At 39.7% G+C, this 18370-nt stretch overlaps 1 protein-coding gene across 5 annotated transcripts; it reads left to right on the plus strand.

The window, feature by feature from the left end:
- The first annotated feature begins 370 nt into the window (after nucleotides 1-370).
- clockb (clock circadian regulator b) lies at nucleotides 371-18256 on the plus strand. 5 transcript variants are annotated; one of them, XM_084369369.1, is made up of 24 exons: nucleotides 371-484; nucleotides 2704-2795; nucleotides 3498-3656; nucleotides 4306-4394; nucleotides 4868-4927; nucleotides 5233-5381; nucleotides 6046-6137; nucleotides 6349-6438; nucleotides 6625-6745; nucleotides 7300-7413; nucleotides 7739-7857; nucleotides 7969-8051; nucleotides 8827-8933; nucleotides 9040-9187; nucleotides 9395-9470; nucleotides 10286-10430; nucleotides 10592-10695; nucleotides 10883-11146; nucleotides 11364-11522; nucleotides 12312-12359; nucleotides 13356-13552; nucleotides 13721-13850; nucleotides 14487-14621; nucleotides 14738-18256. In XM_084369369.1, the coding sequence occupies exons 4-24, from the start codon at nucleotides 4378-4380 to the stop codon at nucleotides 15023-15025; spliced, it is 2646 nt and encodes an 881-aa protein (XP_084225495.1). In that variant the 5' UTR covers nucleotides 371-484; nucleotides 2704-2795; nucleotides 3498-3656; nucleotides 4306-4377; the 3' UTR covers nucleotides 15026-18256. The 5 variants fall into 5 exon arrangements, with proteins under 5 accessions (XP_084225495.1, XP_084225498.1, XP_084225499.1 ...); XM_084369372.1 differs by having other exon boundaries at nucleotides 14490-14621; XM_084369370.1 differs by lacking the exon at nucleotides 371-484 and adding an exon at nucleotides 761-938.
- Nucleotides 18257-18370: the final 114 nt, after the last annotated feature.

The raw sequence follows: 18370 nt of genomic DNA on the forward strand, positions 1-18370 counted from the left end.
ACAATTTGTTGATGTTAACAATGCATATGAATATAATGCTGACAACATTAAGATAGTTTGCCTTTTTAGGATTTTAACCCAAAGCATTAAGCCAAGACTTTAATAAAAATACGATATAAATGGATATCCGGTATAGTATCCATTATTTTGCAAGTCAGGACGCAGCTGTGCTACCTTGTCATTTTACTCTCGATCGTATCAAACACTAGGTGACATCGACAGTCAGAGGACTGGTCCGTCTGGAAAAGCCACAAAAAACCCGCGGAGTCATCTCCCCTCTGAAGATCACTCAGCGATCCCCTCCGTTTTTTTGCTGCTACTGTACTTGCAAAATAGTGCGCCCCACTGTCTCCATTGCGCATGACTGTACGTCGTAATATGAAGTAGGCCTCCTGTTTTTCTCCCCAGCCCTCCTGGCCCCCACCACCTCGATGCAACGTTCAAGTACGCAAAACACGGGGGCTACTGTCGATTATTCGCAAAGGTAAGGATTTTTTAACGCATATCCAAAGCCGTAGTGGTCGCGGGTAGTGAAATAGCACGGCCCTTTCGGTCGTTAAGCGGTGTTTTTGTTTTTTTTAGCGTGCGGAAGCGGTCGGACTGCAGAGGAGGCTTCGGGACTGTTTCCGCACGCTTGAGGGAGAGCAAGGCCCAGTGACCCACATTCAGAGCAGCCTGTGTCTATGTGTACGAGTGGGCGAGCGTGTGCGCGTATCCCTGTCAGTGTGGTTGTATGTGTGCGCCCCGGGGACTCTCTCTCTCTCTCTCGGTGTGTGTGTATGTGTGTGTACATACATCTGCCGCGAAAATGTTTCCACCATCGCTGGTTTTAAGACATTTCTCCGCGACCGACATTTGTGTTTCTGTGGGATTTCGCCAGGATCGAGCCCCGCGCGGATATTAAGGCTCAGTTTTCTCGCGGTGTTTGAGCACCAACGGTAACATTTTAGGGATTATTTTGTCTTCAATGTCAGTTGTTGCGTGACAGCTTGAGGCTCGTCGCCAGCTTGCCGTGATAGAGGCTGATATTCCTCTTGTTTAGTTCACAAACGTGAAATGCTCTACCTGCCATAAGTGTGTCATTCGGTGTTGGCGAGTGTAGCGGGAGGAAACGAGGACAGTAACGGCATTAAATCTGGGTTAAACGGCCAGTTTTCGGTAGCAAGCTTAGTTAGCCTGCTAGCTAGCTATATGGGTTGCTGTTCTACGGTTGTATAACGAACACCTGTGGCACTAAAAGGTATATTAAAATGTTACTGAGCCTATCTGATAGCTAATGACTATTTAGGTCGAATGTATTATTTGGTCTCCGCTGGCCCAATATTGCTCATATCGGTGTTGATTCATTAGCAATGGTGTAGTTACAGTGAGCAGAATCGCCCATTGAAGAAGCTCTGTAACGAGGCTTCACTTACTAGCCATCAGGAATACAAGACTGTAGATCAGGCCAGTGCTTCCCCAAGTATAGACCCAGGATCACTATGGGGTCCTGGAGGTGGTTTAACAAAATGCCTAAATGTCATGTCCTAGCTTGGTGATGATGTTATCCAGAGGTTTTCCTGTACCCACTGACCTTCCTGTTTACTGTCATATTAGATTGTGTTTTTAGGGATACTGTGTGGTATATTGTGTGATTGGCGTTGGTTGAATTCATAGTTCGTAATTATCGTTAGACATCGCAAAGATTGTTACCAGATTAATCAACACATTTTAAAGACAAATGCCTTCCCTCTAGGGCTGCCGTAATTAATGGATTAGTTGTCATCTATGAAATTCATCGCCAGCTGTTTTGATAATCGGTTTGAGCAACTAATCGATTGATCAAGAAAATAATCAACAGATAAATCAGTGGAAAATTACCTAGATTGAGCTCGTCATTTGTGGGGATTTGCTGTTTTTTTTTTTTAAATCTCATGTGAGAGTAATGAAATAAATATTTAGCATTTTGAAGACGTCATCTTAGGCGATGGGAAAATGTGATGAACATTGTCTATTTTCAGACGATTTTATTGCCCAAATGCTTGATTCAGAAAGTAATTGGTTGATTAATAGATGATGAAAAAATAAGGGCTGCATACTAGGGCCAAAAAAATAATTTTCTTACATCTGGATAACAAGATTTGTAAGCTGTCTCTATAGAACTTCATTATAATGCTGTTTTGTCAATGCTGATACCTTTATCAAGCAAATGCAGCTTCTTGTAATTTTGGATATTGCAATTAGCCACTGTGTGATTTTGATTATATTTTGATTAATTTATGTAATTATAAACTGAATATCTTTTGGGCTTTGGACTACCAGACCCTATTCGAACATCATCTTGAGCTTCAGGAAATTGTGACAGCCATTTTCCACTATTTTCTGACATTTAATTCTTGGCATTTAAAACAAATAATCGATTGTTTAATTGAAAAACTAAATGCCACATTAATTGTTGAGGAGTATAATCCAGATACATGCCTAATCTGACAGTAGTATTTAATATCCATAGGTTTTGGATTGTGGATTGGGCAAAACAAGAAGATTTATTTAAGTATTTATTGACCAAACTATTATTAAACACGGCCCTAATTTCCTGTTTTTAACTTGCAGCAACCAACATATTAGATTCCTATTGGATCTCTACAATTTGCATGCATGCTAAATAGTGCAAACAGGCCCCATGGTGCATTTGTAAATGAGTGTGGGTTATTTGTGTTGCAGGTGAGGTGTGGCTTACACGTGCACATTTCTCAGTGCCTGGAAGGCTCGGCTCTGAAACAGCTCGTTTTGCCTGCAAAGACACATTCCAGAAAGTAAGTTTAAAAAATACTTAATCACCACTTTTTCCATAACTGGGTCACTGTGCTCCAAAAGAGTTTCCGTAGCACTGATAATGTATGCATAATAATTGATTTAGTCCAGGTTGTCCTTGCTGTACTGATGTATTTTATTTTGACTGTAAAGACTTTGTGTTGGGATACCTTGGTTTCCAGGACCTTTCAACTGTATTAATTCATAATCTAATTTATTAATAAGTTGCTTGCAATGAACATACTTGTAAAATTGAATGCAACTATACATATTTTCGCAGTACTGTCTAATTTAATATATGCTAACTGAAACACTGAAATTGGTAAAAAAAAAAAAAGTACGATTTTTATTGGTTGATGAATCAGTAAACGTGACCTGCTACGCTGCATCTCATATGAATATTTAAACTTGATTGTGTATGTAAGTGAGTGATTTTTAACACACAGTATCTGATGGTATACGTGTAATAGCAGTAAAAATTGGTAGGTTGAGAGATTTCTCAGAAAATACGAAGAAAATTAAAGTTTGAGTTTTTCTTGCAGTAATTGAGGTTACAATCGAGATGTTTTTGTTGTCTAATTGGACTTGGTAGCTCATGAAAAGACTCTCCATGACTGTAAAAATGGCAAATTGCTAAAAGCTGCCCCCAGATTGTCTTGATGACCCAATGTGACCCAAGTTTTCTGCTCTGATTTCTCCCTTAGGATTGGTTGAACACCATGTCTTTCCCGTGGTCTGGTGCCCCCTCGTGACCCCAATGACCTCAACGTCAGTTTTGACTATAGAGTCATCTTTGACCCCAAATCCCTTCTATGACCCCTGAGAAAAGACGTTAATTGACCGCGTGCATAAGCTGCATTGGGGTGAGAACGACCACACACGCATACGCAGAGCTATGTTGTGCTGCACTTAATTTAGCTTACTTTAAGTTTGGCCCTGCAGATTGTTCTTTCTAATTGAGTCAATCTAATAACACTCTATTTAGACATATGTATGTCCTCTAGTATGTGTTGAAACATGTTGTGATGTTCTACTGACCACAAATATGGTCTCTTTCAGACCTATGTTCTATAGCTCACATTCAGTCAAGTTGACACCAGTTGTGTATTGAAGGAGCCACCATAACAAGCCAATTAAACCCAGTGGGAATGCTGATAATTTTGATTAATGTTGGAGAATGACACAGTGGGTGAAAAAACATATTCAAAACGTTACACATGCCTGGCTATTTACAAGTACATACATACTTTTTATTGCATGTATCAACAAGAACTGTCAAGTTCACATAATTAGATAAAGCTTGGCTGGTTTTCATTTGAAACCTGACCAGTTAACCTGTTTGTCAAGATGTTTTGGTACGTGCACATGCATGCAGTTACAATTGTGTTAAAATGAAAGCAACTAATTGGGGATGGAAATCTTTATTTTGATTTCAGTCTTTGGTGCTGAAATGCACAAAACTATTCTTAATAATGATAAGCCAATACAGCCTTTCTTTTTCTGTCTCTCCAGGTGGTCTTCCAAATGCCTACCTCACGCCTAAAGAGCAAATCACTGCAACCACAGCCCTGATCAGCAGCCATCATGACATCAAGCATAGGGTATGCCACAATACACACACACACTCACACACACACAAAAACTGTACATGCTTTGACACAGGTACAACACATGTTCAGAGATATAGGTTTGCAAAAACATTGTGTCCATAGTTGTGTGTATTGTCATTTCTGCTTCCTCTTACTACTACTACTATTATTATTATTAAAAATTTTCATCATCATCAAATGGCCCTTCCATAATAACACAAATGAAAGTAGGCCTTTTAACTGAAACGTATGCAAGATCAAGCCCTGTTACACAAATGCACTCGTAACCTTCTTGGCAAGCGCGACACATTCCTTCTGTCTCTCTTTTTGTGTGACCCAAAAATAAACCTGCTCCTGGCATGTAGGAATCCTCCAATTAGCCAACATCCATCATAGACATAAACAATACATATCTGCTTTCAAGCTGTCAACAAACGTGCACACACAGGAAAACACAAAAGTGAATGTTTTTCTCTCCTCCTTAGGGATGATTGTAGCATCTTCGATGGGTTGATGGAAGAAGATGAAAAGGACAAAGCAAAACGGTAAGCTGGATATATAGATGAACATGCTACAGTGATACCACTTGTATTATATATATATATATATATATATATATACAATTTGTATTCATTCACTTTTCATAAAGCATTACATGGTATTTAGAGGATCGTATCTTGATTAGGCCCGAGCTTGTTGAATTAACAAACATTAAAAATACGTTTAAAGATCGATTTGCCTTCCTTTTTTAGCTCCTAGAGAGAACGTACTGTGTCATAACTGACTTTAGTGAATGTTGCATTTGTTATAACATCTAGAATCTAATTTCAAACTGTGGTTTTGATTGTAGTGTGTCCCGTAACAAGTCTGAGAAGAAACGGAGAGACCAGTTCAATGTCCTCATCAAGGAGCTCGGCACGATGTTGCCGGGCAACACCAGGAAGATGGACAAGTCCACCATCCTGCAGAAAAGCATCGACTTCCTGTGTAAACACAAAGGTCAGGGCTCTCTACAATCCTCACCTGACTTCCTGTTTTGACCTCCTCACATGGTGGACACACATCTATATTTAGTTTTATCATTCACCCTTGTTTGCACTGTTGTCAGTGTTTGTTTACACTCATTATTTAAGTTTGCTAAAAGGAACAGGTACTCTGTTTTTATAACACTTTTAATGAGACATGGAGACTGTTACACTATAATTAATTTCAGCATTTTGACTGAAATGTTGACTTAATTTATGATGATTACTACTTCTGTGATTGAGCTACTTTACACCTACATCCTCTACTGTCTTCCCCCTCATAATCTTAATTGATCATGGGATTCTCCTATGCTTAAATATTTAATTACTGTGCGTGGGTTACTATGCATTTTAATCCCAGCTCTTATCAGTGCTGTGCGACATAATTAACTGTCAGCTGCCACTTCCATGGTGCACTGTGTTATCTCGTATTCTGTTTAACTACCTTGTTTTTATTCTGAGCCTTGTGCTGTCAATTTGTTTTTGCACCATGTTGTCCTGTGTTATTGCCTACCTTGTCTCCATGTTGAATCTTTCATGTCTTATCGCCTCACTAGGTTTCTCTCACTTGACTTTTTCCTGAAAGACTTGATGTTCTTCTTTAAAAATTCCGTTTGCTTTCTTCTTTCCACCGTCAGAGATTGCAGCCCAGTCGGAGTCAAGTGAGATCAGACAAGACTGGAAGCCTCCATTTCTTAGCAATGAGGAGTTCACCCAGCTCATGCTGGAGGTCAGACATGTCACATTTTACACTGTAATCCTTTCTGTAAGGTGACAACTCAGGTGTGTCTTTTTACCCTTGTGTTAGATTTTTCATGACGAGGGTCAGGATTAATTCAAAAGTCACCTCAACAAATCTAATTGGATTAGACATTTTATTTCTAAAAGTTAAAACTGTATAATTGTAACAGATTTTGACCTGATTTTGTCCTGCTTTTCAGGCTCTGGATGGGTTCTTTATAGCAATAATGACTGATGGGAACATTCTCTACGTCTCTGAGAGTGTCACCTCTCTGCTAGAACACTTACCGGTGAGTAACATTGGTTCTGTCTTTCCCCTGGTATGTGTTAGTCATCTACTGTATTGTAGAACAAGTTTTAGCAGGGTTTTTTTAGTGTGTCTGTGGTTCAGATCAAACATGTTGTGATGACCTTTGTGTACAGAAAAAAGGGTTTGGCCTTTCTTCTGATTTGTGTGTGTGTGTTTGTTTCCACAGACGGACTTGGTGGACCAGAATCTGTTGAACTTCCTGCCAATTGGGGAACACTCCGAGGTGTACAAGGCTCTGTCCACACACCCAACTGACCCAGAGAGCCTTAGCACAGATTTCCTGAAGAGTCAGTAACACAAGAGTCATACTACACCAATATCATATTGTGTGCTTGTGGTTAAACGGGAATATCATTCAGTTTAACATTTCCTTCTGTACCTTCAGCTGTTATCTGATTTTTGTATTTATATAAATGTGTGTTGGAGCCTTAATATACAAAGAAAATTACTTATTTTGTTTCTATTAGGAATTATAAACACGTTTATCTGATTTAGTGTAATAAAACATATTGAATTTACCTCTGAAGAATTTAAATGAAAATAAATAGATAGTGTAAAGGTTTCATAGCTCTGTGGCTAATTTTGTTTTGTTTAGTTTAAGTCCTGATGATCAGCTTTTTATGTTTTTAGACTTTTTAGATGAATACAAATTCTTAGTGCAGCGTAATGCATTGCTTCAGACAAAAAGTCTGAAAAGACTGGCTTACTTTTTGCATGTTGTTGGCATCATTATCACTGTTTTGTCTTGACTTCCTTCCACCTCCATGAAACATGACCCATGTTGACTTGACTTTGACTTTTGACCTAACTTGTTTTTCCCTTCTATTTCTTTGGTCTCCAGCTAAGAACCACCTGGAGTTTTGCTGCCATATGCTGCGAGGGGCCATTGACCCCAAAGAACCCCCTGTCTACGAATATGTTAAATTCATAGGCAACTTCAAGTCCCTCAACAATGGTATGTCACTGAATGCAATGTTTATTTATTTTAGTTATTTAAACAATAGTGCCTGTGAGAATTTAGAGCTAAATAGGGATAAAGAGAGGCATCAATCACTTGAACGTTAACATTTTAATTTCTTTGCTATTTCACACAACTAGCTTACATATTCACGGGAAAGTGCAACCAGTATGAACTGGTACATGCTTTTTGTGTCATCAGTCAAACAAACACTCCTTGAAAGTAGTGATGACACGCCCTGCCTACAGAGCCACAATATAGACTCCTTGACTCACAGAGTAAACAACCTTTTCAATGACAAACTCTGCTCTGTGTTGTGTAGTTCCCAACACGACGAGGAATGGTCTAGCAGGGGTGTTACAGCGGTCCCTACAACCTGCGTTTGATGACCAAGTGTGCTTTGTAGCCACCGTTCGGCTGGCCAAACCTCAGTTTATTAAGGTATTGTTCTGCACAGACACACACTCACACTTAAATGTGAAAGTAAAATAGCACTCAGTCATAAATCAAACATTTGATCTAATATACATTGTTTTTCTTTTATATTCATAGGAGATGTGTACAGTGGAGGAGCCCAATGAAGAATTCACCTCTAGGCACAGTCTTGAATGGAAGTTCCTCTTTTTAGACCATAGGTAAACACACATCATTAGGCCATTGCTCCTTTTGCTGCCAGTGTAATCTGTCAGAAATCCCATCCCCCCCCAATAGCATTTTTTGATTTCTTTACACAATTTTTTTTTAACTGTGTGAGTACTTGCTGCTTTTAAAATATATTGTAATTGTAATAATCCACAATTATAGCCTTACAGGCGATCATGATCTGGAAGATTGGGTTTCAAATCATCGATTGTTGACTTTTCTGCATCAAGACTTAATCTTAAAAAATAATAAATTCACAATGCATCCAAGAATCAGATTGTTTTTTCCCCACCATTCCAACTTTCTAAAAAAACAAACAAAAAAACAACAGTCTGCTTTTCACACCCACTTCTTGCCGAGATTTGCTAGCTGTGTGGCGGTGCGAAAGGAGCAGGAGTTGCCCTTCTGAAGCTCTGTTTTTCACCATTCATGCACATTATTCAAACACTTTTCATGTAAACAAGTGCTTAGTGACTGTCAGGAGAGACTGTCTGAAAATCAGGGCTGTTCTTCACATATTTATACAGTATGTGTTTGCATCCTTGTTGGCCGTTCAGAGCAGCTATAAATACTTTCCAATTTATTACATTCATATATTACTAATTTCTTTGAGATATAAGAAGCTGCATCAAGTTTGTCCTCTTTGGTTACACTTTTTTTTTTAAACACCAATTTTTTTTGTTGTCACTTCAACGTTGGAGCACCAGGACCTACCTTCTTTTTGTGTGTGTCAGTGTGATTTATAATGTTGCCATTTCTCGTTTCCAGAGCTCCACCAATCATAGGTTACCTGCCTTTCGAGGTGCTGGGAACATCAGGGTACGACTATTACCATGTGGACGACCTGGAGACACTGGCAAAGTGTCACGAACACTGTGAGGGCTCAGATTTATACACTTAAAGTTAAGATATTTTTGTAAAAGCATTTTTTTTTACTCATTTCTAACATCTCTTCTCTGTGTCTGTCTCTCTCCTGTTTAGTGATGCAGTACGGTAAAGGGAAGTCTTGTTACTACCGTTTCCTGACTAAAGGTCAACAGTGGATCTGGCTTCAGACGCACTACTACATCACCTATCACCAGTGGAACTCTCGGCCTGAATTTATTGTCTGCACACACACAGTAGTCAGGTACTGAGGCTGATCGCTCACTCATCTTCGCTTTTTATCTGTATCTTGATCATTAGACATTTCAAGACTATTATTAAAAAAGTCTTCTTGTATACCCATGATATATTTACTGATGGTACAGCATTTATAAATTGTCCCCACAGCCACCATCTTCTTGCTTTTTCACTGGTTGTTCCTAAAGTGTCCCTTGTTTTGTCTAAAATGCAGCTATGCAGAGGTGAGGGCAGAGCAGCGCAGAGAGCTTGGCATTGAAGAGTCTAATCCAGAAGTTACTGCAGATAAGGTAAGTCATTACTTGTAAAAATACTCTTCTGTTTTCATAAATGCACAATCCCCATGATGACAGGAATCACTATATGCCAAGTATGGAGAAGAAAATGTAAAAACACATCGTGGGTGAATCTATAGATTGTTGTTGAAGCTCGACTAACACACAGACTAAACTATCAGTAGTGCCATGGTTCATCAGAAGCAGAAAATGATTAATGGCCCACATCCCACAATTTTTATTAATTATTAACAATGATAGGGGAAGCAGCTTATTAAAAAAACAGATCCAAGTTGAATATATTTATATTAAGGTCAGCACGATGGCATCAGCAAAATCTTGTTTGTTTTGTTTTTCCCACATGAATGGTATTCATTCAACTTAGCTTCATACTTTTCTCCTAGTCATCATTGACCCAAGATTGAGTTGCAGTCAATGAGTTGCTACTGTCTACTAACATTTCTCACACTACAAATCTCTGATAATGTGACCGTTGTTCTCTGATCTTATCTAAATCCCTTTAGTCAGTGATTACATCAAGATGAGAACAACAAATGTACCATAAATCAAACCTTGGATGGAATTCACAAACACATAAAACGCTACGAGTTTGGTTTATGTTCTCACATTAATTGAGTTGTATTTGTAAAAAAAAATGTCTCTTGTGGGTTATCCATCTTGTAGCTTAGAATTAGTATCTATCGTTTAGATTGTAGATAAAGCACAAGTAATGTACTGTAGTAATGTAGTAATGTCACTTTCACCTGCCTTTAACCTTTTTTAAAGGATCACCTGTGAAGTGTATTTTTCTTCTGCTTACTTGTTTTCAGAGTCAGGACTCTGGCTCCGAGTCACAGCTGAACACGTCCAGCCTCAAGGAGGCCCTGGAGCGATTTGACCGCAGCAGAACACCCTCAACCTCCTCACGGAGTTCCCGCAAGTCCTCATCGCATGTCTCTGACAACACTTGCACTTGTAAGGACACATACACACACAGAGTCACATTCATAATGTTAATCAGTCATACCCTGACATAAAACTTTAAAGAAGAGTTGGTGACCCACTGGTTCACAAAGCTCTGTGGTAAGATGATCCAGTATCGTCACTCCTGCTCATCAATTATTCTGTATCTGCAGCAACAGCCTCCAAGATGCACATGGACACGGCCACACCTCCTCGACAGTCATTGGCCTCCACCATGGAGATGACATCACAGCGTCGCTCATCCATCAGCAGCCAGGTGAGACTTAATTAACTTTATGTTTTGACATTTGTTTTTTGGTTTTTTTACCACGAGTAACACAAATAGAGATTGCAATTTATTCACTTAATGCTGGTTCATAACACATTGTGGTTAAGGAAATGTAATACAACAAATATGTACACTCCAGTTGTCATGATTATCTTGATTATGTGTATGTTTACAGTCTATGAGCTCTCAGACCACAAGCCAGAGTGTGACTCCCAGTATGATCACTCAGCAACAACAACAACAACAGCAACAACAACAGCAGCAACAGCAGCAGCAGCAGCAACAACAACAACAACAACAACAACAACAGCAACAACAGCAACAACAACAACAACAGCAGCAACAGCAGCAACAACAACAACAACAACAACAGCAACAACCACAACCACAACCACAACCACAGCAACAACAACCACAGCAGCTACAGACAAACGTGCAGGTGAGAATGGTGGTTCAAAAGCTTAAGACTGCTTGTTTTCGTAGTACTTCATATAAATACATTCAGAAAATGATAGTCAGACTGAACAAAAATAAAGATAATCATTAGCCGCAGCCTTACTGTGGAGATGTCTGTTATTTTGCCATTGTTTGCGTAATGAACATTAGTCAGTACTGCTGAAGTAGGTGACCCATTCTGTTTCTGTCTCCACCCACAGCCGGTGATGGAGTTCTCAGCGCAGGTGAATGCCATGCAGCATCTAAAGGACCAGCTGGAACAGAGGACCAGAATGATCCAGGCCAACATCCAGCGGCAGCAGGATGAGCTAAGACACATCCAAGAGCAGCTGCAGAGAGTCCAGGGACAGGGCATACAGGTAAGACCAAGGATTTTAATGTGTAAAATGTTGCGTGTAGGGCGTTTGCTCATTATGTATTTATTAGATTCAGTCTATAGTATATTGTCTCAAATGTGATATTTATAATGCAGTGCACCAACTCCTCACCACCTGAAATCTTTTCCTTCATTTTATTTCTCTTTGTCTCTGACTTCCTCAAGAGCTGATTGATAAAAATGAATAAAAGAATATGATACATATAATTTACTGCACCTGACCTTTTGCAGCAAAAGAAAACGATATCATTCAAACATTAAACCAGAGAGCTACCTCTGTTCACTGAAAAGGTTTCTTTTCACTCACTAGGAATAACTGCACACTTACCTTTTAAAAAAAAAAAAGAAAAAGAAAAAAGTCCCTTTCATATGAAAACAATGAAGAGCTTCGCAGTAGCATTCAGGTTTCTCCCCTGATGTTTTCCAAATTCGGAATACGCTCATTTGAACAAACTAGCACGCAACCTCTCCTCTTTTTTGAAAAGCTCAGTAGGTGTGCTTTGCTTGTCTTTGCTTGCTGCGTTCTACCTGGCTATGCCTGACCTAGATCAGGACTAGAATCATGCATTATGTATTATTTTTATACTATCCAGAGGAAACAGTAATTTAACTACCTGAATATGTACCGTGACAAGAGAAGTAACCCTCAGTAAATTATTATTTTCTATTATTAATTTAATTACACATTTAAACTGAGTGAAGAAATATACAAAAATAACTGCATGCTGTGTGAACAACTGAGGCCTGACATTCACTGTTTTAACACCGACAGATGTTGCTGCAGCAGCAGGGTGGAGCGACGAATGTGCAGCTCCCACAGGTGGGATCTTGTGATCATGTAATCTTGTGTGAACTTTTGACATTATCGGTCACATGTGGTCACACATATGTGAAAGATTTCACAAACACAGTATTGTTCTTTGAAGTTGTAATGCTTATATCTCATTGAGTCGGCAGGAAGAGCGACAGGGCATGTTGTTTGTGTTCAAACATGTGAGAGATTACACATAATAGTATCAGGAACAGTGGAGTATTGAGTACTGTATTCAGGTTAAATGGTTAAAGACATCTTCCATACTCTGTTATTACATGACAATCTTTAGATAGATCAATAGTCCAGACAAAACAGCCAGGGCAACAGAGGCAACACAGATCACTTCATGTTTGTATTTTCATGAATCAAAAGCACACATACTATAACCTTTAGCAAGACTTCAAGCCCTTCAATACAATCTGCTAGCCCCACCTACCTTATGTGCTGGAGCTTCAACTTGAATTTATTTTAGATTTTTCTGGACATTTGAGGGTTTGAGATCTGTTAAATGATAGTTGGGCTCTGTTCAAATTGGAGATATATCGGGGTTGGAACTATATCGGCGTAAATATTGGGCAAAAACGACTTATTAAAGCTCTTGATGAGCTGTTCCTACTGCTACTATTCACAAACCAAAATACCCAACACTTAACATTCTGAACTATTTTGGGCCAAAAGGACGAAAGTGCACTTGTGTATATTTGAAATAGTTTTTGATAATTGTGAAAATATTGTTCATTAAAGGATAACTACCGTTTTTTGGGTGAGTAAATGATCATATATTTTGCTAGAAATAAGGTCCAGGTTGTAAAAAACGGTAGTTATCCTTTAAGTATATTGGCATCCAGGTGTTTATAAAGTTTTAATGTTGAAGACAAAGTATGGTAATTTTTTGTTTGGGCTTATATTCATCTGTTCAGCAAAATCCACACAAAAGTCTCTGTCAGCTGACTCTGTTTAAAAAAAATGATGTCATGTCTCTCCCTCCTTGCCACTCTCCAGCCCCAACGTCAACCCCAGCAACCTCAGCCACAGGCTCAGCCCCAGAACCAGGGCTCTGTATCCGCTCCACTATACAACACCATGATGATTTCCCAGCCAGGGCAGCCTAATGTGCTGCAGATCAGCACCACCCTGCCGCAGAACAACACACAGCAAGGCACCGCCGTGGCCACCTTCACACAGGACCGACAGATCCGGTAGGCAGACGACCTAAACTGATACATGGAGAAGTACTGCTCCTTAGTGAACAGAATTTCTGAATGAAACCAAGCTGTTTAGGAACATCTGAATAGTGGATATCTAATATGACGTAGTATTTATTTCTTCCGTTTTCTTTTCCCCTTTCTCCTTTTCACTCTCTCCAGGTTCCCAGCAGGGCAGCAGCTGGTAACCAAGCTTGTGACGGCTCCAATGGCATGCGGAGCAGTCATGGTGCCCACCTCCATGTTCATGGGACAGGTGGTCACTGCATACAACCCCTTCGGTGGTCAGCAGGTAAATACAAAGCCGTATGAGTCATATAGCAACTAATGAAACTGTACCTAAGAAAGAAAAATAAAAAAATAAACAACACACTTGAGTCCATCCAAGCAACGATGTGTGAGCCACATAACCAGCCAGCTGCTCACTGCTGACAGAGTGTGCTTATAGTGTGAAAGTGTTAAATAAAATGGAATAATAAGCATGGCATTGTTGGGGAAAATTGGCTTTTATGCTCAGCAAATCCTCCCTTTTAAGTCTTTAAGCTGATATTTAGCTATGAAAATAAGACAAAGGAGGTTTAGTCTGCTTAAAGAAAACAGCAATACATTTTTAAAGTCAAGGTCTGAAAGCAGCTCACAGAGAGATTAAAATGAAACCCAAATTTGACTAAAAATTTTCAAAAAAGTCCATGAAGCCTGAAGTTGACTCAAATGAAGATATTTTTGTCACAAAAACAACTGCAGTGTTGTAACATTAGCGTATACAGTAGACTCTCTTTTAATTCGAGAATTCATTTACAGAGATCACAAGAAGCTCTCTCTGTGAGCAGTACATGTACTACAATATTCCAAACAAAACTTAATTTTTTTATCCATCTCTTATTCTACATCTCTGTGTTGCTCTCTGTTAACTCCTGTTTCAATTCAGCAGGGAGGGCAAACCCAGACCCTTACACTGCAAGCAGCCCAACCATCCCAAGGTCAGCCCGATGGCCAAAACCAGACAGCTGTAGTGGCTCAGAGCGGCCAGCAGGGGCAGCAGCAACAACAGCAATTCCTACAGGTATCAGTAGAGGGCAGCAAACATCATTTATTCAAGTAGACGTCCTGACAAAATATCTAGTTATTCATATGTTTTATTTATGTGGTAATAATATTCCTGCACTGTTTTCCTTTCAGGGCACTCGTCTTCTCCACAGTAACCAGTCTACCCAGCTGATTCTGCAGGCTGCTTTCCCTCTCCAACAACAGGGCACCTTCACCCAGGCAACGCACCAACAGCAACCGCAACAACAACAGCAGCAACAACAGCAGCAGCAGCAACAACAGCAGCAGCAGCAACGGCAACAACAGCAGCAGCAACAATCTCATCATCAGAGGCACCAGCAGCAGCTGAAACCGCAGCCCCAGAAACAGCAGAAAGCCACATCACACAGGACTGACAGTGTCAGCAGCCAACCCCAGTAAAGTCTGGAGGAAAACGTGTGAAACTCTTAAAGGATCGCTGCATACATTTGTTTTGGTTGTGTGGCTGTCGACAAACTTAATTTTCCCCAAAAATCGTTGCCCTCCCTTCCTCCATCTGAAAGAAATGAATCATAGGAAAGAGGAAAGCCTGTGAGTCCCCAAGGAACTCATCAAGGATTGTCAGCATGGCAACAGGATGGATTAAAATCCCCCTTTCCCTCAGCAGAGGAGGAGGTGTGAGGGTGCTGTAGTCTGCTTAGAAACAAGACAATAATCCACAGAACACGGTAACAACAGACTTTTTTTTTTTTTTTAAGGCGTGTCAAAGAGGACTGACCTTGTACAGATTTACTGTATGATAAAGAAAAACTTGTAAATATCCAATATAGCCTAACAGGAAACAGAAATGTAGTATTTTATATGATTGCATGGAAAGAATAACTGTGTAAGCTTTTATTAGTCGCTTTTGAAAAATGAATTTTTACTTTGTTCAAGTGTTTTCTGGTCAAAGACAGAGCAGTGACGTGCTCTCTCAATACCCCCTCTCTCTCCCGTTTCTCTCTCTCTAAAAAAAAAAAAAGTCCAGAGTAAGGCTTTAAAGTTCTCTCAGTTTGTTTAAAAAAAATGGTTGGGCTTGGGGTTGGTTTTTTTTTCGTGGAAGTTGTGTTTTTAAACACTGTCTCTGAGAGGAAAATGGCTCTTTTTAACTTTGTAAGTACACATTATGTTTGGCAAAAAACTAGATTGCAGTTTAACTGAATTCTTCGCAGGATGATCACTGTACGTTTAACGGGTTTAGTGATTCCAAGTGCCAATAACATAGTCAATTATGTTTTTATTTCCAGCAGACTATTCAAAGGCGTATATATATTTTCCAACAAGATATTACCCCTAATAATAAAGTTAATGCGTGTGTATATAGTAGGGATTATTTTTTAACAGTCAGAGAGCCCTATACGTAACAAACAGTATATCCTCAATCCCAATGAAACTTTAGCACTTGATGTGGTTGTGTACAGTAAATCACTGTCAAGACCTAGTTGTTTGTAATCCGTGGTGTGATTCTGTGAGCTAGTGTGTGTTTTTGGGAATACAATCTTTTGTGTGCATGAGAGTGTCTGTTGTGGGTGTGTGTGTGTGTGTGTGTTTGTCGCCCCTTGTGTCTTACAATAATCGACTTAGTAAGGGTTTGGAGTTGCTGGACGGTACTTGTATTCTCAGGAATGTGGAAAGTTTTTTGCTTCTGCCTCAGTCTGGAATCAGACCAGGAAGGATTAGACAGTGATGATGCAGAGACCAGAGTGTCATACAGGGTGTGGTGATTGAATCAAATTTGACCCAGATTTCTTAGAGACGTCACTGTTGTTTCTTTATCAAAATAGTACGGAGGGAGGGTTCGGTCTCCAAAGAGAATAAGAATATGCATTTTTTCCCATAAAGGGGGAGGGGTTGTTTAAATGGGATGAATACAAATATAGAAAATGAATTTTTAGTTATTCAGATTGGAATAGATTGACCTCATTGTACCAGCAAACCATGGTCTTCTGTATCCTCAGTGTTTCGTCCTTCTTTCTCTACCTAGGCCTCAGAAACCCTCATGCAGTTTAGTTAATCTCTCTCAGTTCTCAAACAGCAGTTAAAACCAGGGCTGTGCTCAAGGCCATTTAAGATACAGATGGAAATGTGCTCAGCCCCCTCTACTACAGTTATAAGCCATATCAAACAGAAAAGCCTTGGATTGGGGGAAGTGTGATGGTTGGCAAAGGAGCTTTTAGAATGTGTTGTTTTGTCTCCGAGTGTAGTAAAGCCTGTGTGTGTGTGTGTGTGTGTGTGTGTGTGTGTGTGTGTGTGTGTGTGTGTGTGTGTGTGTGTGTGTGTGTGTACGTGTGTGTGTGTGCACGTGTGTGTGAGTGCATGTGTGTGTGAATATGTGAATATAGCGTCTCCTCTTCTTGATCCTACTTCTTGTATCTCTCGGGGGTCAGTATTGGTTTCCCCTGGCGATAGCCAATCAGTTCTTGCGTTGCAGTATAAAAAAATAATTGTAATATTCAAGAAACTTCCTCTCCGGTTGGGCTCAGTATTCTGCAAAGCCCGTGTGTGGGACAGCTCAACTTGAATACATGTTGTGTGTTAAAGAGAGAGCGAGTTTGTATGCATGTTAACCGTCACTGTAACCCATTATATTTTCATATGGAAACAGATGTGTGACTGAAAAAGAATGGATGTGTTAGGCAATGCAGAGCATAGGTCAACTGTCCGTCTATAAAGATTACGGGCGGTGTGGACCGATTGCTCATCAAACACTTATCACAACAACTCTACATCAGACCAGTCCTAAATGGTAACCCTCTGAGATATGTTTTTGATTTAGGTTGGCAGTGCGTGTGACTATACGGTGACAAATCCTCTTCTTGACTTTATCCACAAATAAAGAATAGTAGAGGATTTACAGGAGGGTCTTACTGTTTGAACAAGGTCTTCCACCCATCACATAGAAAAAAAATAGATCCTCTATACACTAGTTTGTGTTTAAGGCATCACTGTAAAGGGTAATGTTGAAATGTTTATAGTTTGTGTCACTGATACCCAGCCCAAAGAATGTAAAGGTGTTATAAAGAGACAAATGGATGTTGTAACTGTTGATTCTGGAGAACCTTTTGACAGGCTTGGTAATGAAGGAAAACAAGGGGTGTGAATGGAAATCATGTTTGCCACTGCTCAGATCCACATATAGAATCTGAAATACAATCTTAATTTACAGGCTTCGCATTGTACAAGAACCTCTGAATGTTTCACCATTTCTGTTTCTGTTTTTTGCAACAATAATTTGCGGTTGGAAGAGTTTAAAGCTGTTGAAAGGTTAGGTGTAGGATATTTGAAATGGGACACCGTAGACAAGACAGCGAGGACCCCCCCACCCCCCCACAGAGATACACAGATCACCTTTCTACCACACAATTTGGTTCTACTGAGTCCTAGTTCTAGTATAATACTGTACACATACACAAAGCTAAGAACACCAGTATTCAGTGTAAAACAGTGCTATGCTTACCTGTACTGTATGTACAGTATGTATATCCCCTCTTCTGCTCTTGAACTGTGCTCCTTTATCTACCCCAAAGTCAAATGTAATAATAATCAATATTTTGAAGCAAAATGTTTGCTATTATCATAACCCCCCTCTCCCCTCTTGGTCAATTTGAAAATAAAACAGTTTCAAATATTCTACGTGACATGTCTGCTGCAATTTTTTTTGTTGTGTTTGGTCTGTTATTAACTGCACTGGTGGTGTGTGGAGGAGGATGTCAGTCGAACCACTTTGTTCCAGACTGAAATAAACAA

Source organism: Pagrus pagrus, assembly GCF_965226575.1.
Source record: "Pagrus pagrus genome assembly, chromosome: 2".
NCBI lineage: Eukaryota > Metazoa > Chordata > Actinopteri > Spariformes > Sparidae > Pagrus > Pagrus pagrus.